The sequence below is a fragment of the Anolis carolinensis genome, chromosome 5 (genome assembly GCF_035594765.1).
Source record: "Anolis carolinensis isolate JA03-04 chromosome 5, rAnoCar3.1.pri, whole genome shotgun sequence".
Classification (NCBI taxonomy): Eukaryota; Metazoa; Chordata; class Lepidosauria; order Squamata; family Dactyloidae; genus Anolis; species Anolis carolinensis.
This window is the reverse complement of record NC_085845.1, coordinates 200,371,516-200,398,717: the sequence shown is the minus strand read 5'-3', so window position 1 is coordinate 200,398,717 and position 27,202 is coordinate 200,371,516. Positions and strand designations below refer to the sequence as shown.

The 27,202-nt window shown below is 39.3% G+C and overlaps 1 protein-coding gene and 1 non-coding gene across 8 annotated transcripts in view; both read right to left on the bottom strand.

Moving 5' to 3' along the window:
- The window catches only part of LOC103278810 (collagen alpha-1(VII) chain), a 127,488-nt gene that overhangs the window by 18,394 nt on the left and 81,892 nt on the right, over positions 1-27,202 (bottom strand). For 4 of the 7 annotated variants that reach the window (XM_062983326.1, XM_062983325.1, XM_062983330.1 and 1 more), the window contains exons 40-55: positions 25,040-25,075; positions 24,672-24,704; positions 21,302-21,373; positions 20,203-20,262; positions 19,704-19,739; positions 17,018-17,098; positions 16,283-16,318; positions 15,971-16,015; positions 11,637-11,708; positions 10,292-10,327; positions 10,121-10,156; positions 8,686-8,727; positions 5,599-5,637; positions 3,668-3,703; positions 3,278-3,418; positions 1,062-1,205 (exon numbers count right to left, since the gene is read on the bottom strand). In XM_062983326.1, coding sequence (XP_062839396.1) covers positions 1,062-1,205; positions 3,278-3,418; positions 3,668-3,703; positions 5,599-5,637; positions 8,686-8,727; positions 10,121-10,156; positions 10,292-10,327; positions 11,637-11,708; positions 15,971-16,015; positions 16,283-16,318; positions 17,018-17,098; positions 19,704-19,739; positions 20,203-20,262; positions 21,302-21,373; positions 24,672-24,704; positions 25,040-25,075 — 945 coding nt within the window. The remainder of the gene's footprint in view (positions 1-1,061; positions 1,206-3,277; positions 3,419-3,667; positions 3,704-5,598; positions 5,638-8,685; positions 8,728-10,120; positions 10,157-10,291; positions 10,328-11,636; positions 11,709-15,970; positions 16,016-16,282; positions 16,319-17,017; positions 17,099-19,703; positions 19,740-20,202; positions 20,263-21,301; positions 21,374-24,671; positions 24,705-25,039; positions 25,076-27,202) is intronic. The other 3 variants (XM_062983324.1, XM_062983327.1, XM_062983329.1) reach the window with 3 other exon arrangements.
- Positions 7,680-7,753, bottom strand: mir205b (microRNA mir-205b). Its single transcript, NR_129915.1, has one exon. It is a non-coding gene; the product is annotated as a microRNA mir-205b (primary transcript).

Sequence of the window (27,202 nt, the reverse complement as noted above, 5' to 3'; positions counted from 1 at the left end):
ATCAGCAGACTAAGCAACCATTAAGGTACAGTAAAAGAACAGTCTGGAAAAGCATTTTCAAACTTATAACCACAAGTTTGATATTCTTCAGTGTAACCAATAACAGTGACCAACTCTGAATATGAATCCGAAATCCCAAGAGGTAAAAACAAGAAATTGTAATCCAGGGATTTCAACACTTATACCAAAACTATATCCAAAGGCTTGAAATTTTGTGCATAACTATAATCCAAAAGCTTGAAAACTTGAACCAAGAATTGTAATTTAATCAAGAGGCATTGATCTTAAACAGGAAAGCAAGATACAGAACCAAAGACAAGAACTCCTAACTCAAAGCTCCAAAGACAGGCAACCTGGCCCATGAAAATCCGTTGATCTCACGATGAACATTATCTCAAATTGCTTAAGAATTCTAATTCTTATGTATGACACCACTCTTTCTCACACTTGGGTTCCCTTTGCTTATACTTCAGCCTCTAGGAACAACAAATTTGTCTTTGCTTCACACTACCTCTTCTGAACTTTAGTGTTATAAGTAACACTCCTGATTCCTCCACATTCATTTCAGAGTCCCTGGCAGATTCTCATGAGAACCACTTTCAGTTTCCCTAACAATAGATCTAATTGAAATATTCCCATCATCAAGAGGAACACTATCATTTTCCCCCACAGAAGTAACAGGCTCAGAAATAAAAACTCCAGACTGGGAATGATTCAGCAAAACTTCTGAAAAGAGTTCTGCTCATTGGATAATTAACTGGTTGTGGAAAAGAGGATTTTTAAAAATGGGATATGGTATATTTTTATCTTTATTGTGTTGTTTACAAAATTATTTTGTACCTTTGAAACCAACTGTTTTATTTCAGAGTTTTGCCATCAAGTTTTTAGCTTCGTCTTGCTTTAATGTGGTGCAAGACACCTTGAGCCCCATGTTGAGAGAAACATAGATTGTAAAACTAATTAACTTGTTTTGGCAAAAGCTGAAATGTTTCACAAAACAAAATTGTCCCCACCCATCCTGTTTCAATTAAATTCAAGGATCTACCACTTTATTTCCTTACCTCAGTAATAGTGGTGGGTGGTAAAGTTAAAGAAGGCAAGAACGTTTCTTGGGTGGCATAGTCTCCATTTATGCTCAGATCTTCTCTGGGAATTTCTACGGTGGTAGCTAAAGTCTCACTGGGAACATCAGGCTTCGCTGGAGCCTGCAAAGTATAGCAAAATAGTAGACCAAAGATTACTAGGTCTTCTAGTGAATCTTGGGGAAAAGATGGGATATGAATCAATGAATTTGTTGTATTGTCCAAGGCTTCCATGGCTGGAATCACTGGGTTGTTGGGAACACAGAAATGTTGGACCACTCTGACAACCATCATGTCAGACTACACAGAGAAGCCCTTGAAATCCGCAAGAAGCATGTGGACAGGGCTGTTGTATGTTTTCCGGGCTGCATGGCCATGTTCCAGAAGTATTCTCTTCTGACATTTTGCCCACATCTATGACAGGCATGCTCAGAGGTTGTGAGGTATGTGCGAGGCCGAAACGTCAGGAGATAATACTTCTGGAACATGGCTATACAGCCCAGAAAACATACAACAGCCCTGTGATCCCGGTCATGAAAACCTTTGACAACAGCATGTGGACAATTTCAACAGAAAGAAGGAAACATTGAAAATGAACAAACTTGGTTACCAGTATTAAAAAAAACATCAGAATCAAGACAGTAAATAAATTACACCACTCAGAAACAGAGGAACACCTGACAGAAAACAATCAAATTAACACCTCCCAAGCAGAGGGTGCCTCCAGGCAACAGAGGCCAGGCTCCCTCTGTCAATGTAAGATTTGTGTAAGGTGAATGTTTAAATGTAATTTGTACTGTGCCTGGGAATGCAAAGTGATTGCATCATCTGAAGTGTATGGACGTTGAAAGAGTTAATCAGTAATGAACTGTGATGACCCTGTGAGTGTCTGGAAGGAGTGAGTTCCTTCCTCTTGCATCAGCCACCACCCACCAGCCACCAGTTATCAGTCATCAGTCATCAGTCACTCACAACAACCCAATTGATTTATTGCTTGATTGATCCCTAGAGGTGCATCTAAACTGTAGAAATAATGATGTTTGGCATCAATTGAACTGCCATGGCTCAAGGTTATGGAATCCTGAGATTTATAGTTTGGTGAGGCATCAGGACTCTTTGGCTGAGAAGGATAAGGACCTTGTAAAACTTTAACTACCAGGATTCCATAACCTTGAGCCCTTGCAGGTAAAATGATGTCAAACGACATCTTTGAAATGTTGGAGGGCATGCTTTCAAGAAATCTAAGGCTTTGGTTTTCCTCCTTAACAGCTTTCTATAAAACATACTTCCCTTTACAAACTCCTAGGATCGTTAAGTCCAACCCCATTCTGCTTTCCAGGAAAATCCAAGCCAAGCCCTCCTGGCAGATGGCCAAATAGCCTCTGCTTAAAAACCTCCAACACATCCAGAGACAGCAGATACTACTCTTCTTATTATCAGGAACTTCTTCCTAATGTTTAGACTGATTATTTTTTCTTGGAGATTGAATCCATGGCACCATGTGTCCTAGTCTCTAGAGCAGCAGAAAACAAGCTCACTCCTTCCGCAATGTGACATCCTTTCAAATACTGAAACATGGCTCTCATGTCCTTTCAACCTTTTTTTCTCCAGGATAAACATACCCAGCTCCCTATTCTGCTCCTCATTGACCTCAGCTTCCAAACCTTTTGTTAGCGAGTATAGTGGAATCCAGCAGTGTCCAGTTAACACCATGTGCAAAAGACTCACACCAGGCAGAGGAATTGAAAGAACAAAAGAAACTTTACTTGTTGAGTTGAAGTATAAATAAACAGTTCAGCAATCGTACAATGTCCTTGTAGTTGCATAAGATCAATAACTAATCAATCAGCATTCAATATATCCAGCATAGCATATTTAAACTGCTACTTGACCATAGCTAGAGAGTCTGTCTTTTCTGTGCTCTCCCTGCAAGCCCAGATTCCCAACTGACAAACCCAGCCATCTGCCAGCAAACCGATACATTGTTTGAGGCATGGCTTGCCTCTGCAAAAAGATCTCAGCTCCCTTTTTGCAGAGCTCTTTCTTTGCAAGAATCTTTCAAGGGATTTCTTTTACACACACACATATACACATTAGCATTTTGGCGCAATACCTTTGACCATTTTGATGGCCCTTTTCTGGACATCAATATCTTTCTTGAATCGTGGTGCCCAGAACTGGACACTGGCACTCACCACATGGTCCATGCCTTGTTTGGGTCCCTGTTTCTTCCTGGCTGCCTTTCCTCTCCCTTTTTTGGAAGTAGCTATATGTTGGGTCACCATTTCAAACCCTTCCTGCAGGAGAAGGTCTGTCAGTTCCTTCAAAACAGCCAGCTGTAGGTTAATAAAAACAAAGAGAAGAGAAGCAAGATAGGCAATCCTTGGAAGAAAGAGACTTAAAGCAGTAGTAGAGATGAGATGGGCAACATGTAGCATCTGGACTTATTTCTGCTCCCTGAATCTCCCCACCATTCACCCAAAATCTGTTGAATCTTCCTTCACAAAAAAGTTTCAATGCTAGAATAAGTTTAGTCTAACAGTTAAAGCATTCATATTGTAGTTATAGGTAGAATGGGGACATACCTTGATACCATAAGCTTCAAAAAGGCCTTCCAGATCCTGTATTTGAAAGAAATCACAACACTAATAAGCAGCTTTGTTAATTTATTATTTATTCATTTACAGCATTTATATTCCGCCCTTCTCACCCTGAAGCGGACTCAGGGTGGATCACAGAACATATGCATGGCAAACATTCAATGCCGTTAGACATACAGGACAGACAACAGAGGTATGTAGCATTTTTCCAACTTTCGGCATCCTGGAGGTTGTGCTCGGTTCTGGCCACAGGGGGTGCTGTCGCTCTATGAAGATGAGCCCTTGATCACAGACTTTTCCTCCTATTCTTTGATCATCAGCATTTTCTGGTATTTCCTTTTATAGTGCCATAAAATACCTCACCACTTAAGCGATGCCTAATTTCTCTACTCACCGCTCACAGCTGTTTTTGAACTGCTTAGGTTGACAGTGAGCTGGGCTGAAGGTCGGGTGCTCACCCCGACTTGGCTCAAACTGCCAATCTTTCAGTTGATAAAGATCTATTGCTGCTGGTGAATAGCCAGGTATGTTAAAGCCCAGCCCTTGATTTTGATCCATACTGTTGATGTCACATGCCTTCAGGTTGTTTCTGATTTATGACAACCCTACAGTGATCCTATCACAACATTTTCTCAAGAAGGTTTGTTCAGAGGGCACTTGCCTTTGCTTTGCTCTGAAGCTGAAAAGGTATCACATATGCAATGAATCTGATCTGGGGATTTAGTCAATCAGTTACAGGAATTCTCCAATATACTAATTCATTGTTGTTGCTACTATTGAATGCCTTCAAGTAATTTCCCTAAAATTTCCCTAAGTGAGGTCCTGTCCAGCTTATACTGTATTCAGGTCGGTTTATACTCAAGTACAGGGTGTTTGAAAAAGAACTCCCTAGTTTTAAGTACTTTATATTTAAAACTAGGGAGTTCTTTTTCAAACATCCTGTATATAGTTAATCAGAGTTGGGCAGTCTTACCTTATTAAAGTCTTATTATTATCATATATATATATATATATATATATATATATATATACACATATATACACAGTAGAGTCTCACTTATCCAACATAAACGGCCGGCAGAACCTTGGATAAGCGAATATCTTGGATAATAAGGAGGGATTAAAGAAAAGCCTATTCAACATCACATTAGGTTATGATTTTACAAATTAAGCACCAAAACATCATGTTATACAACAAATTTGACAGAAAAAGTAGTTCAATATACAGTAATGCTATGTAGTAATTACTGTATTTACGAATTTAGCACCAAAATATCACGATATATTGAAAACATTGACTACAAAAATGCGTTGGATAATCCAGAATGTTGGATAAGCGAGTGTTGGATAAGTGAGAATCTACTGTACATTTATTATTTCACTCTGACCTTATTATTATTACATTTATAATTATACTAAATTTATTATTACATGTATTATTTTCCTGTATTTATTATTATTATTACATGCATTATTTTACTCTATTATTATTAAAAGGATACATAAGCACATTTGCATTGAAGAAGATGAGAATAATGATTTAATCAAAGTTAGACAGTCTTATCTTAAATTTGAGCTTGATGTAAATATTCAAAAACATTGAGCCTACTGATGCCTCAATTAATGTAATTTTATTGGTATCTATTTTTATTTCTGAAATTTCCCACCCTCGGCTTATACCTGAGTCAATGATTTCCCAGCTTTTTTGTAGTAAAATTAGATGCCTCGGCTTATATTTGGGTCGGCTTATATTCGAGTATATATGGTAATTTTTTGAGAACCACAAAGGCAGTGCTTACTACAGTGCAAGCCACCATGCCACTGAATCACCATTACAGTGCACCAAGGTCCGCCTACCATGTCAAAGGATGGATGAGTGTTTCTCATCGTGTTGGTCAATATTTTTCTTTGTTTACCTTGATATCTATTCCTTTGCCAGGAGGTCCAGGTTCCCCCTTTGAAGAAAAAAACAAAAAGGGCATGTAAAAGTATTACACATCCATTCAAAGAGAAACACTGAATTGGAACACAGGGTTGTTTCCAAATGTGCCTATCCATTTGTCAATATCACACATGTCTCTAACCATAATGACCAAGGAGCATTTGTTCTTAATTGTTGATCAGGTTAATTCCAACTTATGGTTATCCCATGAATGGGAGACCTCTAAGTCATTCTTTACTTTTCCATATTTGTTGAGAGATTTTAGATAGAAGTAGAGTACTGTATATACTCGAGTATAAGCCTAGTTTTTCAGTCCTTTTTCAGAGCTGAAAAAGCTCCCCTCAGCTTATACTCGAGTGAGGTCCTGTCCAGCTTATACTGTATTCAGGTCGGCTTATACTCAAGGACAGGGTGTTTGAAAAAGAACTCCCTAGTTTTAAGTACTTTATATTTAAAACTAGGGAGTTCTTTTTCAAACACCCTGTATATAGTTAATCAGAGTTGGGCAGTCTTACCTTATTAAAGTCTTATTATTATCTCATATATATATATATATATATATATATATATATATATATATATATATATATATACACACACACATACACACACACACACACACACACACAGTAGAGTCTCACTTATCCAACATAAACGGGCCGGCAGAATGTTGGATAAGCGAATATGTTGGATAATAAGGAGAGATTAAGGAGAAGCCTATTAAACATCAAATTAGGTTATGATTTTACAAATTAAGCACCAAAACATCATGTTATACAATAAATTTGACAGAAAAAGTAGTTCAATACATAGCAGTAATGCTATGTAGTAATTACTGTATTTACGAATTTAGCACCAAAATATCATGATGTATTGAAAACATTGACAATAAAAATGTGTTGGATAATCGAGAATGTTGAATAAGCAAATGTTGGATAAGTGAGACTCTACTTTATATACACACATACACACACACACACACAAACATTTAACCTACTGATGCCTCAAATAATGTAATTTTATCAATATCGATTTTTATTTTTGAAATTTAGCAGTAGCTGCTGCATTTCCCACCCTCGCCTTACACTCAAGTCAATAAGTTTCTCCAATTTTTGTGGTAAAATTAGGTGCTTCGGCTTATATTCTGGTCGGCTTATACTCGAGTATATACGGTATATTCTGTCTCTGCAGATTGATATGCCAGCTATTCCTGATGAGTTAATCACACAAAATAGGTTGCCATCCTATTCCTTAGTCAGAACTAGAGTAGATTCATTTTATTGATTATCGAATGGTGGGTCAACACATAGATAAACCTAGCTAATTCATTGAGTGGAGTCTTTGTTATTTATTCCCACAGGTTGAGATAAAGTTATGGTGACCCTATGAGTGAGAGACCTCTAAGCAAGTCAGTCATCAACAGATCTGTTCAGATTTTGCAAACTCAAGACCACGGCTTCCTTGAATGTGTTCATCCACATGTAACGTGATTCTGTTTATTCCCTACTGCCAAGCACTATCTTCTCATGTTATGTACAAAGTTTGACAGTTATGTTGGCTTCCAGGGAATCAGATTTTGTCCATGGTATCTGTAGAACATTCCTCCAAGATCCCATTCCATCTGCTTTCTTCACCATCCAGCTTTCACACTTATTATGGAAATCAGAAATATTACGGCATGGTCAATCTTGACTTTGGTGTTCACTTATCTATCCTTGCACTTGAGGATCCTGTCTAGTTCCTAATGTCCTTCCAAGTCCTAGTCTTCTGACTTCTTGACTAGTCTCTCCATGTTTTGATACATTTATAAATAGGAGGGGGAGTTGCCCACAAGAAAGACCTCTCCCATGTTTCTACCAAACACACCTAACAAAAGATGGCACCAGATGAGACCTAGATGACATCAGTGTTCTAGCAACACAACATTTATTTTGAATTGGGTTTTCCAAGCTGCTTCAGTTCCTGCAGCAACCACAATGGAGAGACAATTGGAGACACCATAAAATCTGCTTTTGGGGGTCTACGAGAAAGGGTTCCAAAAGAAGAAGAATTCCATGCCTGGTGGGCTTCATTTCACAGAAATCCGGTTTTTGCGGTGACAGATTCCGGTGGAATGAAGGGCACCCAAGCTCTGGATCTGTGGCTAGATGTTTCAACCACTAAAGCTCCGTGGTCACTTGGAGGGTCAACAGTGTTAATGTGGGATTTGTGTATTGATAGTGTTTAAATGCAATTTGTGCCATGCTTGTATTGCAACTGATTGCATCATCCAGAATGTACCATAGTGTGGAAAGAGCTAATTGCCAAGAAGCTATGATGACCTTGATGTTTGGCTGGAACTAGAGAGCATCCAGACACAAGTGTTTGTGCATAACGATTGCCTCAGTTCAGTTGAGTTCTGTCTGCCTAGAGTTCGAGTCAAGTTCGGTTGGAGAACAGAACAGTCCTGTGTTCGTCTGTCGTCTGCAAGTCTGTTTGTGTTGATTATTGCTGCATACAGTAAAACTTTGTAAATAGTTTTACCAACTTCTGAGTGTCTCTTCGTTCTGCGTTCCACTGCTTCCATCCAACTACTACTGCGCTGCAAATACTCTGACAATTAGGACCCCAATTTCTGTGGTTTAAGACCATATTGGAGATTCTTGAAGAGGACTAAAATCCTGCCATTGACTCCACACAACTGATGGCTTCAAACAGTAAGAGAAAGAGATTCACAGATCGATAAGATCAATGAGGCTCTTGGCAACTAGTCTGTAAATCGCCTAAGAAGCCTTGATCCAATTTTAAGCCCCCAAGATAGTCCAGGGTCCTCTGACTTTGAAATAAAGGTATTGGATAAAAATCTCCATGTCCTCTGGAAATGTACAGGGCAATATCCCCAGAGTCTAAGGTCTATTTTAGGTTTAGAAAAGGCCTTTCTTAAACTAGGAAATATAGCCAGAGTTTGCGTCTGGAGAGCTGTAATGCCCTCTAAGGTCTAATGCAGGTTCCCCAACATTTCTGCAGGTGGCAAATGCCACCAAAGATGACTGCCAAATGGGGACAGGAGGATGGACGGTACCTTTTCTCCTTTGATGGTGATGCCGTTTTCCAGAGGAAGAACCTGGAATTGCCAGAGGAACAGTAATAAACAGGAGGGAGGGTGTGAAAGCCCCTTTTATAGCAAATACATGTCTTGTAGTTGCCCACTAATGTGACAAATCCCTAAAGTTTGCTTAGAAATGCCAAGAAACTCATTGGGGCCTCATTCTACAAGGGGTGAATGAAAAGTAATGCCTCCACCTTCGTAACTCAACAGATTGCAGTCCTGGTCTGCGGCAGGTCCTGGCTTGTTCAGTAGACTCTCCTCTACAGTTCCATTTGGTGAAAAGCCTTAGCATTGAACGGTTGTGTTGTTAAAGTGCAAAGTATGGAGCCCTGCGCAGACGGTTGGTCAATGCGACTTAAGCAATGTGCAGACATTGAATTCTTGACAGGCATCAGAGAATGCAGGCTGTTTATGGTGATTGTGTTGATGTGAGTACTGTGCATCGTTGGGCGAGTAAGGTGCACGATGGGTCCTGTGAGACGCTGGTTACGGAAATATAGTGTCAACTTCTTTCATGACGGCTTCAGAAAACTTGTTCATCTTTGGCAGGAATGCACCCAATTGTCTGGTGATTATGTGGAAAAGTGAATAGTGGTAGTTAAAGAGCACATTCTAAGGATTATTTCTGCGTTTGATTTATTAAAATACCCCCATCCAAACCCAAGTAACGAAGGTGGAGGCATTACTTTTCATTCAACCCTCATAAATCCCAATGAGTGCAGACCGAACTGAATTTATGGGATTTATGTAGTACACTAAAGAGACCAAATCCTGCCTGATCTTGGAAGCTAAGCAATGGTTAGTCCTGGTTAATACGTGGATGGGAGACCACCAATGAATACACAGAATTATAGGCAATCTCCAACACCAAGTCCCATAAGCACTTTATTAGAACTAAGATTGTATATCGCACTCTGCACTTGCCCTAGAAGCCTTATATATCACCTGTCACATCAGCACTTTTAATCTTGTACCCATTACTCTGGCCCGGCCCAGTTTTATTGTGTTTTAGCGTATTGTTTATTGCTTGTTGTTTATACTGTTTTAATTGTTTTTAATTTGCCTTTTGTTTTCTATTGTTATATTGTGTGTTGAGGCCTTGGCCTTTGTAAGCCGCATCGAGTCCTTCGGGAGATGCTAGCGGGGTACAAATAAAGTTTAATAATAATAATAAAATAATATGTCCTATCAGTCGCAGTTTGTGGCTCCCATTTCAGGAAAGAGGAAAACCCACTCCAAGTTTTAGAGCAATTTCTAACTTGCTTAATTATGTTCAGGACCTTGGAGAGCTCCTTTAAAGCAACCCAAAACCTGGGCCGGATTCTTTGGCACACTGACATTGGAGCCACCAATTGACACTGTCCTGGAGTATTTTTCCAGGAAAGGAGAGGATAACTGAATTACTCACAGTTTCACCAGGCATTCCTGGAGGTCCAGGCTGTCCCTGCAAAGAAACAAAACACATACACAACAATGCAGTGAAGCACAAAGCAAGAGATGAATGATAGCTACGCATCTGCTATGACAGTACTTCAATGGGCTCTTATGTGGGGCTAGCAAGCAGAACATGCAAACCTACAGATTCTCCCTTGTCTCCTTTTCCTCCAGTGACTCCCTATGAGAAGAACGAGAGACAGAAAAGTATCAAGTCAGGGGACTATTTGCAGACCGAAGGGAGTAGTAGTGAACCATATTCCTCATGGCTGCGATCAATCAATCAATCACACTACGTGACATGCTTTTTGTTCCTGGGTTACAAATGTTATTTCCTAATTGGTTCTATCTCAAAACATGGAAAAAGCTTTAGATAAAGGGTTCCCCTGACGTTAAGTCCAGTTGTGATCGACTCTGGGGGTTGATGCTCATCTCCATTTCTAAGCTGAAGAGCCGGCGTTGTCCATAGACACCTCCAAGGTCATGTGGCCACTGGCATGACTGCATGGAGCACCGTTACCTTCCTGCCGGAGCGGTACCTATTGATCTACTCACATTTGCATGTTTTCAAACTGCTAGGTTGGCAGGAGCTGGGGCGAACAGTGGATGCTCATTCCACTCCCAGGATTTGAACCTGGGACCTTTCGGTCTGCAAGTTCAGCAGCTCAGCGCTTTAACACACTGCGCCACCACCAGGGCTTATTAAACTAAAAAAACTTTGTTGTGATAGCTATTGCGCCAAATTGTTATGTGTGTGTGTGTAAAGAAATCCTTGCAAAGTTGCTTGCAAAAGATCTCTGCAAAAAGGGAGTTGAGCTTTTTGCAGAGGCAAGCCACGCCTCAAACAATGTATCGGTTTGCTGGCAGATGGCTGGGTTTGTCAGTTGGTAATCTGAGCTTGCGGGGAGAGCACAGAAATGGAGAAGCTCTCTAGCTACGGTCAAGTAGCAGTTTGAATATACTATGCTGTAAATAGAATGCTGATGTTATTGATCTTATGCAACTACATGGACATTGTACGATTGCAGAACTGTTTTATATTTCAACTCAACAAGCAAGAGTAAAGTTCTTTTGTTCTTTCAATTCCTCTGCCTGGTGTGAGTCTTTTGCACATGGTGCACTGGACGCTGCTGGATTCCGCTATACTCCTTAATAATAGCGACATCTTGCAGCTCATTTTGCTATAGTTTTTCAATGAATATCTCATCGATTCTCAACCAATTCAAGCTAGTTTGTGGCAGTCACAAAAACAAAGTTTCTGGAGTATAACAACTACTTTCAAAGTAAGGACCACACAATTAAACAGGAAATAACACTTACAAACCAGGAACAGAAAATTATCAAATTTTGTTACATAGTGGTATCAATCCCTCTTTCTAACACAAGGCATCTGACAGGCTCGAGTGTTTCCTATTCAATGAAGACTGAAGCATTACTGGCACAGAGGCTATCTCTACTCCTTGGCACCAATTCCTTAGCAAGCAGCTTACCTCCTTTCCAGGATCCCCTGCATCTCCTTTCATCCCACGTTCTCCGGGACGTCCTGGAAGACCGGTTGGACCCTGTAGAAAGAAAGAGAGGATATGAGCAACAGAAATCATGTTTGTCTTAAGTCCTCTCGGGGAGAGAGGTTGGAATTTAAAAAAAGTTTATTTTTATTATTTGCACAAAGGCAGTGAACCAGTAACTGCAATGTGAAGCTTGCATTCTACATACTGGTTCATCACGGTACATTTTTTTCATGTCAGGAGCGACTTGAGAAACTGCAAGTTGCTTCTGGTGTGAGATAATTGGCCATCTGCAAGGACATTGCCCAGAGGATGTTTTACCAGAGGATGTTTGATGTTTTACCATCCTTGTGGGAGGCTTCTCTCATGTCCCCGCATGGGGAGTTGGAGCTGACTTACGGAGCTCACCCGCTCTCCCCAGATTCAAACCACTGACCTGTCAGTCAGCAGTCCTGCTGGCACAAGGATTTAACCCATTGCGCCACCGGGGGCTCCACCTTTGTGCAATGTTATTGATATATTCATTTATATTCTGCTTTCCACCCCAATATTAGAACACAAAACAGCTTACACAATATTATTTATTTATTATTTATTTACAGTATTGATATTCCACCCTTCTCACCCCGAAGGGGACTCAGGGCAGATTACAATGAACATATATATGGCAAACATATATGACCAGGCTGTGGCGCAGGCTGGATAGCAAGCTAGCTGCAACAAATCACTCTGTCCAAGATGTCATGAGTTCGAGGCCAGCCCGTGCCTGCGTTTGTCTCTGTCTCTGTTCTATGTTATGGCATTGAATGTTTGTCTTTATGAGTGCAATGTGATCCGCCCTGAGTCCCCTTCGGGGTGAGAAGGGCGGAATATAAATGCTGTAAATAAATAAATACATAAATAAACATTCAATGCCATCAGACAAGCAACATACAGTATAAACAGACACACAGAAGCAATTTAACATTTCCAGCTTCATGAGGGTATGCTCGATTCTGGCCACAGTGGGAGCTGTTGCTTCACCGTCCACTAGTAACACCAAGTGCTGTACTTCCTCATTCCTTTCCACATGCTGCTGTCAGTTTTATGGTGTTGTAAATTAGTTAAATTAGCCTCCTGCTTAAAGCATACCTAAATTTCCTAGTTGACAGATGCAACTGTCTTTCGGGCTGCTTAGGTAAACAGCAAGCTGGGCTATTTAATGGTCGGGGCCTTAACCTGACCCAGGCTTTGAACTCATGACCTCTTGGTCAGTAGTGATTTATTGCAGCTAGTTTCTAGCCAGCTGCGCCACAGCCTGGTAAAACTAGTAAAAATAAACAAAGCAGAATTTATACAAAATTAAGCCAGACAGAATCCTGTATCATAGCTATGAATGCATGCAACTCATGCTATTTGAGACTACTTTGACTGCCCTGGCTCATGGGAGTTGTAGTTTTTCAAGATCTTGAGCCTTCGCGCCAAAGAGTGCTGATGCCTCGCCAAACTACAACTACCTTATTTTCATAGCCTTGAGCCATGGCAGTTTATGTGGTGTCTTGCTGCATTAAATGTGCTTTGAATGTGATTTTCCTCCTCCTTGGCAGTGGGTTGGACTGGATGGCCCATGAGGACCCCTCCAACTCTATGATTCTATGATTAATTCTACAGTAGAGATCCACCAGTGATTACAGAATGTAACAAAATTTGAACAGTTTTCTGTTCTTGGTTTAAAAAGGTTATTTCTGTTTAATTGTGCGGTACTTATTTTGAAAGTAGTTGTTATAGTTATATGGGCTCGGGCTGTGGCGCAGGCTGGAGAGCAGCTGCAATGAATCACTGCAATGAATCACTCTGACCAGGAGGTCATGAGTTCGAGGCCCGCTCGGAGCCTATGTTTGTCTGTCTTTGTTCTATGTTAAAAGGCATTGAATGTTTGCCTATATGTGTAATGTGATCCGCCCTAAGTCCCCTTCGGGGTGAGAAAGAAGGGCGGAATATAAATGCTGTAAATAAATAATAATAGCTCAGAAACTTTGTTTTTGCGGCTGCTACAAACTATGTTGAATCGGCTGAGACTCTATGAGATATTTATTATATCCAACTACAGCAAAATGTGCTGCAGGATGTCCCTCCTGTAAGAACAAAGTTTTTGCAGTTTAATAAATTTTCCTCATGTTTTAATGATAGAACCAATTATTATTAATAATAATATAACAGGTTTATTTTTATATCACTTCTCCATCTCCCCGAAGGGACTCAGGGTGGCTTACATGGGGATCGAGCCCAAACAACAGCAATTAAACCCAAGCATAGATTAAAACATAACTCAATAAAATCAACCACATTACAAAAGACAATAACATAACATAAAGCAGCATAATCAGCAATCAAAAATCAGCAATGAGTACTGAAATACGGGTGGGAAAGATTTGTGCAATATACTAAAGAAGAAGAATAAATTAAAACTGAAGGAACAATATTATCTAACTCTAAACCTATAGGACGAAAGAAAGAGATAATTAGGAAATGACACTGATAATCCAGGAACAAAAATCATGTTACATAGTGTTAGTAAGACATGGTGTAGATGTACCCTAAGCAAAACCCTTTAGCACAGGGGTCCCCAAACTAAGGCCCGGGGGGTGGATGCGGCCCTCCAAGACCATTTACCTGGCCCCCACCCTCAGTTTTAGACTTGGGCTCGCCCAAAGTCTGAAATGACTTGAAGGCACAACAACAACAATCCTACTTGATTGTCTAATTGGCCAGAAGCAGGTCCACACTTCCCACTGCAATCCTGATAAGTTTACAGTCTGTTGGTTAAAATTATTTTAATTTTTAAATATTGTATTGTTCTTTCATTTACTAATATTGTAAATGAAATATTGTAAATGAATGATATGGTAATAATATAATATATTGTGTATACATATAATATTGATAATAATATAATGTAATACATTATAATATTTATTTATTTATTATAGTATTTCTACCCCACCCTTCTCACCCAATAGGGGACTCAGGGCAGCTAATAATAATAATACAATATAATAACATTGTATAATATGATAATATTAATTATATATTATATATTAAATGTAATATTACTAATAATATTACGGTATAACGGTATAGTACAATATCTATATATATAAAAGAGTGATGGCATCAGGGCAGTGGACAAAACAACAAAACTACAGGCCCCCCAACCTCGAAATTTGACAACACAACCCATCATTCACGGCTCTAGGTTGATACAACAAAAAGAAAAGAAAAATAAAGTCCTAATTACAGGGAGAGGAATAATTGTTTTTATCCAATTGCTGCCAGTTAGAAGGCTAAGCTCCACCCACTTGGTCTCCTAGCAAACCTACTCAGCCCAGGGGACAGCCCAAGGGACAGGCCTCTTCCACAGATTATCAGATTTTAACTGGATTATATGGCAGTGTAGTCTCAAGGCCCTTCCACATCTATATAACCCATTTAGAATCTTATATTATCTGCTTTGAACTGGATTATCTTGACTCCACACTGCCATATAATCCACTTCAGTGTGCATACTAAACATAAAGACAGCCATACAACAGACATTCAATACCACCACTACCTCAACAATTTCTCACCAACACCACCAGACAACGCCACAGCAACGCGTGGCCGGGCACAGCTAGTAGTATTATATAATGCTAATATTGTGCTATGCTAATAATATAATATATTGTATGTACATACAACTTGTAAGCCACGCTGAGTCCCCTTCGGGGTGAGAGAGGGTGGGGTATAAATGTAGTAAATAAATAAATAAATAATTGTTGCTGGGTTGTTGTCTTTTTTTTTGCACTACAAATAAGACATGTGCAGTCAGCATAGGAATTGGGTCATTTTTTTTCAAATGATAATTCGGCCCCTCAACAATCTGAGGGACCATGAATCGGCCCTCCACTTAAAAAGTTTGAGGACCCTTGCTTTAGCACATTCTGAAGTACAACTCGCATAAAGGTGGACTTTTTCTCCTCTCCACAGAGAAGAGAAGTGGACTAGATGAAATCTAAGGTACCTGGCAATGAGAACTTAGAAAAATTACTTCGTTGGACTGAAGCTTCAACTTCTGGGTATTATGGTCCAAAACATTAGACTTTCCAAGGTCAATATTGCATAGGATACTCTTTCTTACAACCTATACATGCCAAATTCCTCCTTCTGCAGCAGCCCTGACCTTTCAGGAGGTGGTTCACCTAACTTTCCATAGAAAATGAGGATTGGGAACCTGAACATTCAGGGAAATGTATCCAATTACACCTAGCAATATGGGATCCACAGAGATTCCTTACCCGGGCTCCTCTCTCTCCTTGCTCTCCGGGAACACCTCCTTCCCCCTAAAAATACAGAAGGATCCACAGTCATTTCAATGCTATTTTTGCAACTTCAATTTTGCAGAAAAGGGGTGGGCAAATGCAGGTGTCTCAGTATTTTTTGCTCTTGCCTCCCCTCCATGGGATGCAGCAGGGTGCTTGATGCAATTAGACATGACATCATCTCCTTTCATTTTTGGCCAAATTTGGCCGATTTAAGATTTTTATCGGACCCAATTCACTGTGCTGAAAGTGAGTCAAAAGAAGGAAGACAGTTTATCTGGGCGTTACCTGAACTCCAGGTTCTCCCTTGTTTCCTGGCTCTCCCTGGAACAAATTCAAAGTTTCTATTTTCACTACGTTTACAATGTCCTGTCTCCATTAGAAATGCATATTGGGTGTTATCAATGTAATGTCAAGGTAGGCATTAAAAAGGATAAGTTTCTAATTAAGATAATCTGTTGACAAAGATGTTTGTGATGAACCATATGGAGCAGCCATAGAAGAAACTCCACAAGAATCAACTCTAGTAAAGGAAAAAAATTCAAACCTTGTTTATACAGTAAAGATTATATGAAATGTAGGTGTATTATACTGTATATCCTATCCTATCCAATTTGTCGTTGATCCACTCCTTTGGGCTTCATGCAAATCTACCATTTGCCTATATATATATATATATATATATATATATATATATATATATATATATATATACACACACACACACACACACACACACACACATAGTATGGTATGAAACTTTTATAAGGGGTTGGTTCAACCTTTGGTTTGCCAGTAAAGCTGAATTACTGTGTTGCGAGATGATGGATATCTAAAAAGCATGGAAGTTTGGAAAGCTCTCCTAAAAAATTTGCATGACAAGTTGAGCATCCCTATGTGGAATTCCAAAATCCAAAATATTCCCAAATGCAAAAATGTCATATGGGACTTTGGCCTATTTGGTCCCTACATCCTTGGTTTAGAAATCACAGAGATCCCTCTCCTGCTACATGTTCTACTTACATCTTTACCTCTTAGGCCAGGATCTCCTGGGTTTCCCGGTTGTCCTGGATCTCCTTTATTGCCCTTAGGACCAGTTTCTCCCTGAAATAAGAAGTTTGCAAAATCTCTATCTTATACACACACACACACACACATAGGCTGAGATGCCACACTGCTGAATGTAGCATTAAGTTTTTGCAGATAGAACAAAGCTATGCCATTTCACTGTGATTGCCATTTGGTGACTGGTGGGGAGCAGGTTGGAGTGGAAAAACTATGTGGCTCTGTCGTAAAAATGAATTGGAGAAGTGTTTTGCTATGTGTCCATAGACCAGTGGCTCCCAGCCTTTTTTTGACCAGGGACCACTCTCCAACATTAGTAGCAAAAGGGTTAGGAATCAGTTTTTGGACAACTATAGATTTGGTTTGGTTATTTAGAGTACCGATTCAGAAACTGAAGGAGCAATATTGGCTAGACCACATCAGCTCTAGTTTCGGATACAGAACATATGCCATCCAGTAGTCACCATCTGCTCGCCCACAGAAATCCATATTTAATAATCTAGAGCTGATGTGGTCTATCCAATGCAATTTTCTGAATCAGCACTCCAAATAACACAAGGAATAGGCCTAAAAACAAAGACACCAGAGGTTATTATCCGTAGTAATAACAGTGAGGTGATGGGACCATATTTTAGTTCTTGCGAACCACTGGTGGTTCATGGACCACAGGTTGGGAAACACTGCCATAGACAGACACAGACTGATGAAATAGGAGATTTGGAAAGATCTCAACAAATAATGTCATCATTCTGTATATCCTGGTTATGGGTAGAGAGCCAAACACTTCTCTGATCCACTTTGTTCTCCACTAGCTACCGTGTACTCAAAATAGCAGGATATTGCAGCAAAATAGTGGGATTTTGGTTCTTACTGATGGAAGAATATCAGCTTCTGCAATGTCCACAAAAAGATATATGTAGGCATATGTTGGTCTGAAACTTGTGTATGCTACTAGAAGGCTATATAATGTCTTCCTTGGCAGGAGTTTATTCTATCATGATTATTTCCTCCCAGTTTATCTGATTCTCCATTTTCTGGTTTTGCAACTATTCTATCAAATTGGTGAGTATTCTATGTCAGTCACTTAGTTAAATATGAGTCCCCATGGGGAGAAAGGTGTGATAATAATAATAATAATAATAATAATAATAATAATAATAATAATAACCCTCGCAGTGATGTTGACCGGCTATATCTGCCTAGAAGATCAGGGGGCAGAGGACTCTTACAAGTCAAACAAGCAGTCAAAGAAGAAGAACATGCCCTGGCAGAATATGGAAAGCAAAGTGAAGAACCTGCTTTGATTGAAGTCCAAAATCAGAAACTCTTCAAAGCACAGCAGACAAAAAACCAGTACAAGAAAACCGCACTACAAACTAGAGCTGACAGCTGGCACAACAAAACATTGCATGGAAAGTTCCTTGACAAAATTGAAGGAAAAGCTGATAAGGAGAAGACCTGACTCTGGCTCACGAATGGGACCCTGAAGAAGGAGACAGAGGCCTGATCCTTGCAGCCCAGGAGCAAGCCATCAGAACAAAGGCAATTAAGGCCAAGATAGAAAAATCAGCTGTTGACCCAAAATGCAGACTGTGCAAGGAAGCCGACAAAACCATTGATCATATCCTCAGCTGCTGTAAGAAAATTGCACAGACAGACTACAAACAGAGGCACAACTATGTGGCCCAAATGATTCATTGGAACTTATGCCTCAAGTACCACCTCTCAGCAGCAAAGAACTGGTGGGATCACAAACCTGCAAAAGTATTGGAAAATGAGCACGCAAAGATACTGTGGGACTTCCGAATCCAGACTGACAAAGTTCTGGAACACAACACACCAGACATCACAGTTGTGGAAAAGAACAAGGTTTGGATCATTGATGTCGCCATCCCAGGTGACAGTCGCATTTACGAAAAACAACAGGAAAAACTTAGCCGCTCTCAGGACCTCAAGATTGAACTGCAAAGACTCTGGCAGAAACCAGTGCAGGTGGTCCCGGTGGTGATGGGCACACTGGGTGCCGTGCCAAAAGATCTCAGCCGGCATTTGGAAACAATAGACATTGACAAAATTACGATCTGCCAACTGCAAAAGGCCACCCGACTGGGATCTGCGCGCATCATCCGAAAATACATCACACAGTCCTAGACACTTGGGAAGTGTTCGACTTGTGATATGAAATCCAGCATATCTATCTTGTTTGCTGTGTCAAAATAATAATAATAATAATAATAATAATAATAATAATAATAATAATAATAATAATAATAATAATAAGCTCAGTTATTAATCTGAACAGAGACTGCAGTAAAATATCTGAAGATAACTAGGACTTGGAATAGCTGAACAAGATGCTGAAGTGTCAAGATATATCATTGAATGCTAAAATTAGGATTGCCCACAGCATCATATGTTCATGAATGCTGGAGAAGAAAGAATGCTGATAGGAAAAAAGTCAGCTTATTTGAGATGTGGAGCTGGAAGAGAGTTGTGTGAATACCAAAGAGTGCTAAAAAAACAAATCTAGAGGTCCCAGAGCAAACCAAGCCTGAATTCTCCTTATCAGATCCTCTTAAACACTGTTGACCCAAACAACGTCCTGGCAAATTTAGTACATTGCACTTCTTGCTTTCATGCTCACCTTTTGCCCAGGCTTCCCAGATAAACCAACATTTCCCTGTTTAAATAAAAACAGAGATTAGCTATTCCAAAGTTATTATATCAAGAGCCAGCACAGTGTAGTAGTTTGAGTTTTGGACTACGAATCAGGGTTTAAATCTCTACTTGGTTATGGATATTCGCCAGTGTTGAAACCCAAACATGCATTCATTAAGGCTGAAAACCTCAGCTTTCGGCAAGTCACACTCTCTCAGCCTCAGAGGGAGGCAATGGCAAACTCCCCCTGAACAAACTCTGTGAGAAATGCATAATAAAAACGTCTCTGAAATTGAACTTGGCCCTTATAGTCATCTTAGTCTATTGCATGTTTGGACAGAAAGACTTGATTGAGGAAGTATTGAAATATATTTCACTAGACATAAATGCATAGTAATCTTTGCTTCATTTGAATGCAGGCACCCATACCACTTTCTCGTCTATCTTTCCTTGATGCACAGGCTTAACTTCATTTTCGGACTCACCCGCTCTCCTGGTTCCCCTTTCAATCCCAGTTGACCAGGAATGCCAAACCCAGGACTTCCCTGTAAAGGTCAAGACAAAAGTGAGCCTGGTTTAAGGAATTTTCAGCCTTGATTGAAGGATATTTAAGAGGGAAATTATGGCTGACGGCTTCTCTGGCGATTGAATCAGTTCTAGGTTTTAATTTTGATTAAAGTTCTGATGTGACTCTACGGCTTGACAGAAGTTGGGCAAAGTCCTACTGAAGGGCCTAGATGCTCCTAGAAGGAACATTGTACTCAAATCTATGGAGAATCAAATACCATATATACTCGAATATAAGCCGACCTGAATATAAGCCGAGGCATCTAATTTTACCACAAAAAAACCTGGGAAATCATTGACTCAAGTATAAACCAAGGATGGTAAATTTCAGAAATAAAAATAGATACCAAAAATTATATTAATTATATTAAATTATATTAATATTAATTAATATTAAATGTTTTTGAATATTTACATAAAGCTCAAATTTAAGATAAGACTCTCCAACTCTGATCAAATCATTGTTCTCATCTTCTTCAATGTCAATGTGCTTATGTATCCTTTTAATAATAATAGATTAAAATAATACATGCAATAATAATAATAATAAAAACAGGAAAATAATACATGTAATAATAAATAGAGTAGAATAATAAACATAATAATAATAATAAGATCAAAGTGAAATAATAAATGTATTATTATTAATAATAAAAATAGATTAAAATAAATATAATAGTAGCATCAATAATAGAGTACAATAATATGTGTAATAATAATAGAGAAAAATAATAAATGTACCATATATTCTCGAGTATAAGGTGACTCAAATATAAGCCAACCAGGACCCTCACCCGAGTATAAGCCGAGGGGGGCTTTTTAGTCGTAAAAAAAAAAGGACTGAAAAACTAGGCTTATACTCGAGTATATACAGTACTTAAAAATCAAATCTGTAAAGGTAGAGAGCTGATTGTAGTCCTATGGTTGCAACCTAGTGTTGCATTGCCTTTTTTAGTTGGTACATCACACTAGTGACTCATATTCAGCTTGTGAGAGACATGAAATCAATGCAAATACCTTCTCTCCTTTTTCTCCTTGTTTTCCTTGTTCTCCTTTCAGACCTGAAGGACCCACTGGCCCAATATCTCCCTAGAAAAAAAAATTAAACAGGGAAGAACTTATTAAAACTTGAAGAATGTCCGAAGGCGTGTCAATCAGTTAAGGAGGAGAAGAAGGTTACCCACCTCTCCTTGCATTTCTCTCTGTATTTTGAATGTACAACACAGTAAAAATATATAGATAAAACATAGACCATTAAAACACATATATTAAAAGACAGATTTCAGGACAAAAGAGCTTGCCCTGACACAAACAGTACCTCTTATTTATTTATTTATTTACAGTATTTATATTCCGCCCTTCTTTCTCACCCCGAAGGGGACAATGAACACATATATGGCAAACATTCAATGCCAACAGACAAACAACATTCAGTTTTAGACAGACACAGAGGCATTTAACATCTTTCCAGGTTCACGATTCCGGCCACAGGGGAAGCTGTTGCTTCACCGTCCATCGGTGACTGTTCTTCCTCATTCTTTTCCTCGTGAGCAGTTTTATGGTGTTGTAGATTAGTTAAATTAGCCTCCCGCATAAAGCGTACCTAAATTTTCCCTACTTGACAGATGCAACTGTCTTTCGGGGCTGCTAGGTCAACAGCAAGCCGGGGTTATTATTATTTTTTTAATGGTCGGAGGCTTAACCTGACCCGGGCTTCGAACTCATGACCTCTCGGTCAGTAGTGATTTATAGCAGCTGGTTACTAGCCAGCTGCGCCACAGCCCGGCCCCCTCTTATGTCATTGCGAACCATCAATCCGGTCTGGATTTTGGTTTGAACTTGAAAGTAGCTACCCAAAGTGCCATAAGGACACCATCTTTAGGAGTAACTCTTGTCTTTGGTTCAAAAAGTTTGAAATGTTCTTAAAACTCTCAGTGTGTGAAACCATTCAAGGCATTGGACATTGGAGAGAGAATTCGGCATGCTGGATAGCTCCCAAACATTGTCTCTGCTCCCCTAACATCAGAGTCTTGAGCTGACATTGAACCTGGCCACCATTATTCCTCTACCTCAGAAACACCCAACCGCATGACTGTTTGGGATATGGTCCAGAACGGATACTCAATTCATGCTGCTCCATAACAAGCTTCAACAGACATACACAGTAGCTGTTTGCACACATTGCACATGCGAACACTGAATGTGGGCATATGCAGAAGACATGAGAGCCACACACACCCATGAATCCCATAAAGGAGATCCCTGAAGAGACGTAAACGCCATGTAGGCAAGTAATGAGGTTCAAGGGACAAGTGGATCTCCCAAACTTCATTCTGCATATTTTCCTTTATTTTTCACGTTGTTTCACTATGTTCTTGAAAATATGTGAAATTCCTATGCAGTTATAGATTTCTGAGATAAATTCTGTGGTGGCATATAACTCCAGTGTCGACTGAATGGTAAATAGCTCCTGGGTACAAGTTCAGACTTTAAAAAGCAATTTAAGATACAGTAAAGTCTCACTTATCCAACATAAACGGGCTGGCAGAATGTTGGATAAGCGAATATGTTGGATAATAAGGAGGGATTAAGGGAAAGCCTATTAAACATCAAATTAGGTTATGATTTTACAAATTAAGCACCAAAACATCATGTTATACAACAAATTTGACAGAAAAAGTAGTTCAATACGCAGTAATGCTATGTAGTAATTACTGTATTTACGAATTTAGCACCAAAATATCACAATGTATTGAAAACATTGTCTACAAAAATGTGTTGGATAATCCAGAATGCTGGATAAGCGAGTGTTGGATAAGTGAGACTCTACAGTACAAAACACTGTGTGTGTATGTGTAAGTGCCTGTTGATTTTGGATGATCCAGATTACATATGATGTTTTTGTGTACAATTTGCAAAAATATTGACTTCAAGTTCTAAATGCATCCCAGTTCAATAGGGGATAATGTATTGGGTAAGTTCTCATTACAATGCAAACTGAATTAATTTCTCCACCATCCCTAGTGGAAGAAGAGAGATAGATCTCTCTATTGTATTCTGTGTTTTAATTGCAAATGAATATTTTAATTTGTTATTTGTTTATTTTATTTTAATTGTTGTGTTGACACTGTTTTTAGCTACTGATGCTTGTTTACTTGTTATGCTTTGTTTCTGTTTTGGGCTTGGCCCCATGTCAGCCGCCCCGAGTCCCTTTGGGGAGATGGTTGGTGGGATAGAAAAATAAAGTATTATTATTATTATTGACACAACGACATTGTATGACACAGCAAACAAGATAGATATGCTGGATTTCGTTTCACAAAATCCCAAGTCGAACACTTCCCAAGTGTCTAGGACTGTGTGATGTATTTTCGGATGATGCACACAGATCCCAGTAAGGTGGCCTTTTGCAGTTGGCAGATCGTAATTTTGTCAATGTCTATTGTTTCCAAATGCCGGCTGAGATCTTTTGGCACAGCACCCAGTGTGCCCATCACCACTGGGACCACCTGCACTGGTTTCTGCCAGTCTTTGAAGTTCAATCTTGAGGTCCTGATAGCGGCAGAGTTTTTCCTGTTGTTTTTCTTCAATGCGACTGTCACCTGGGATGGCAACATCAATGATCCAAACCTTGTTCTTTTCCACAACTGTGATGTCTGGTGTGTTGTGTTCCAGAACTTTGTCAGTCTGGATTCGGAAGTCCCACAGTATCTTTGCGTGTTCATTTTCCACAACCTTTGCAGGTTTGTGATCCCACCAGTTCTTAACTGCAGGGAGGTGATACTTGAGGCATAGGTTCCAATGAATCATTTGGGCCACATAGTTGTGCCTCTGTTTGTAGTCTGTCTGTGCAATTTTCTTACAGCAGCTGAGGATATGATCAATGGTTTCATCGGTTTCCTTGCACAGTCTGCACTTTGGGTCATCAGCTGATTTTTCGATCTTGGCCTTGATTGCATTTGTTCTGATGGCTTGCTCCTGGGCTGCAAGGATCAGGCCTTCTGTCTCCTTCTTCAGGGTCCCATTCGTGAGCCAGAGCCAGGTCTTCTCCTTATCAGCTTTTCCTTCAATTTTGTCAAGGAACTTTCCATGCAGTGTTTTGTTGTGCCAGCTGTCAGCTCTAGTTTGTAGTGCGGTTTTCTTGTACTGGTTTTTTGTCTGCTGTGCTTTGAGGAGTTTCTGATTTTTGACTTCAATCAAAGCAGGCATTACCATTATTATTATTATTATTATTATTATTATTATTATTATTATTATTAGTCCACTTAATTTATATCTGGTTTGGAGGGGGAAACAAGTGAGTAATATCAAGGCTAGATCCCACATCACTAGGATGACACTTATCTTTTGCATTTGGCAATCCATGTGTTTCCATGTCCTTACTTACCCTGGAACCTTTCTTGCCCGTGGGTCCCACCACCTGTGGATTAAAAGAATGTGTAAGAGGCTTGCAAATCAATCCTAGCTAGACCTAATGGGATTTCTACATACAAATGACTATTGCTCTTTCATGTTACACTAGTCCTCTCTCTACTCTCGTTCAGCCTTTTTTATTTAGACAGGGCTTTTATTATTCATTGGCCTTTATTGGATACCTTTTCAGCCATACTAGGAGGAAACATGCACCTATGCCTTTGAATTAATGTAGTTTGACATCCCTTTAACTTCCATGACTCAATGCTGTTGAAACATGGGACAAAACTCTTGTTTTTCACAATTCAAAAAGGATATTGACAATCTGGAACAAATACTTACTCCCATTGCTGGAGCCCCAGGAAATCCTTGGATGCCCTGATGAAGAGAGAACAGTCTCATTGAGTCACATATTATTGGCCATAACCCTGTACAGGACAATGTTTCATAATAAGCCTGCATGTGGATCTAAACAGTTTGAGTATCACATATCCAAAATGCTTAGGACCAGATGGGTTTTGGATTTTTATCCTTGCACACCTGTATTTGCATATACATATGCAATGAGAGATACCTTGGAAATGGGACCCAAGCCTAACAAAACATTCATTTATAATTAATATATGTACATAGCCTGAAAGTAATTATATGCAATACTAGCTGTGCCCAGCCACGCGTTGCTGTGGCAAAGTGGTGGTGGTAGTGGTTAAAAGTTGTTGTGGAATTTTTATTTGACGTTATTTGTATTTTTTTAATTAACTTTATTGTAACTTATCTTTTTTATTTATTATGTTTTATTATTTTGTTGTATTATTTTTAGTTATTTTGTTATAGTATTTTATTGTATTAATTTTTTAGTGTTTTTAATTATTTTTATTGTATTATTTGTATTTATTTTATTTTTTATTCTTTTATTAACACTGGGCTGAGTGGGTTGCTAGGAGACCAAGTGGACGGAGCTTAGCCTTCTAAGTGGCAGCAATTGGATAAAAACATTTATTGCTCTCCCTCTAAGTAGGACTTTATTTTTCTTTTCTTTTTGTTGTATCAACCTAGAGGCATTGATAATGGGTTGTGTTGTCAAATTTCGAGGTTGGGGGGCCTGTAGTTTTGTTGTTTTGTGGGTCACCATGATGCCATCACTCATTTATATATATAGATTTTTAGTAATTTTGTGCACAAGGCAATGTTTGTATACAGTGCACCATCAGAAGGTGAAGTTGTTGCTATCTCAGATCTTGGAGTGGTTCATAATTCTGGATATGGAAGTTCAACTTGGAGTAAGTTGGGCCATATGCAATACATATACATGTATAGACATGTACAGTAGAGTCTCACTTATCCAACATAAACGGGCCAGCAGAACGTTGGGTAAGTGAATATGTTGAATAATAAGGAGGGATTAAGGAAACCCCTATTAAGCATCAAATTACATTATGATTTTACAAATTAAGCATCAAAACATCATGTTTTACAACAAATTTGACAGAAAAACCAGTTCAATACCTGGTAACGCTATGTATTACTGTATTTACAAATTTAGCACCAAAACATCGCAATGTATTGAAAACATTAACTACAAAAACATTCACTACTAAAAGGCAGACTGCGTTGGAGAATCCAGAATGTTGGATAAGCGAATGTTGGATAAGTGAGATTCTACTGTATATCCATATACATGCATTTAGTCTCGGGGCCCTTCCACACAGCCATATAACCCAAAATATCAAGGCAGAAAATCCCACAATATGTGCTTTGAACAGGGTTATATGCCAAATATTCCCATTCAAAGCAGAATCACAAGTATTTAGTTATGTCCCAAAGATATTGAATAACTATATAAGTACTGAAACCTTTAAAGAACCTGGCTGGATCTCAGCATTTGCTGTCATTACCAGTATTTTGCATCTGGCTACAAAAAAAGTACTGTCTCTTTTGTAATCCTGCCTTTCCCCATTTTTTTATTGTGCCAGAAGCAACTTGAGAACATACTGCAAGTCGCTTCTGGTGTGAGAGAACTGGCCGTCTACAAAGGCATTGCCCAGGGGATGCCCAGATGTGTTACCATCCTGCTAGGAGGCTTCTCTCATGTCCATGAAAGCTAGAGCTGACAGACAGGAGCTCACCCTATCTTGAGGATTCGAACCGGCAACCTTCAGGTCAGCAACCCAACCTTCAGGTCAGCAGTTCAGCCAGCACAGGGTTTAACCCATTGCGCCACCGCAGCTCAATGTTGTGGCCTAAATGCTGGGAATTTGAGATAATCCTTAAGTTTAATTGACTCATTAATCTCCATATGAAACCTTTCACATAAAAAAACACAATCTATAAAACGTAAATAATTTTTCTATTAATTTGCAGAGAAACATCTGGACTCAGTATTTTCTTCAACAACTTTGCAACTTTCACGTTGAAAAACCTAAAGGCTGTGCAGAGACCCTCAGAGGCCGTTCCATAAGACCAGAAGCAGACTGCAGAGGTTGGAAATCAATCAATCAATCAATC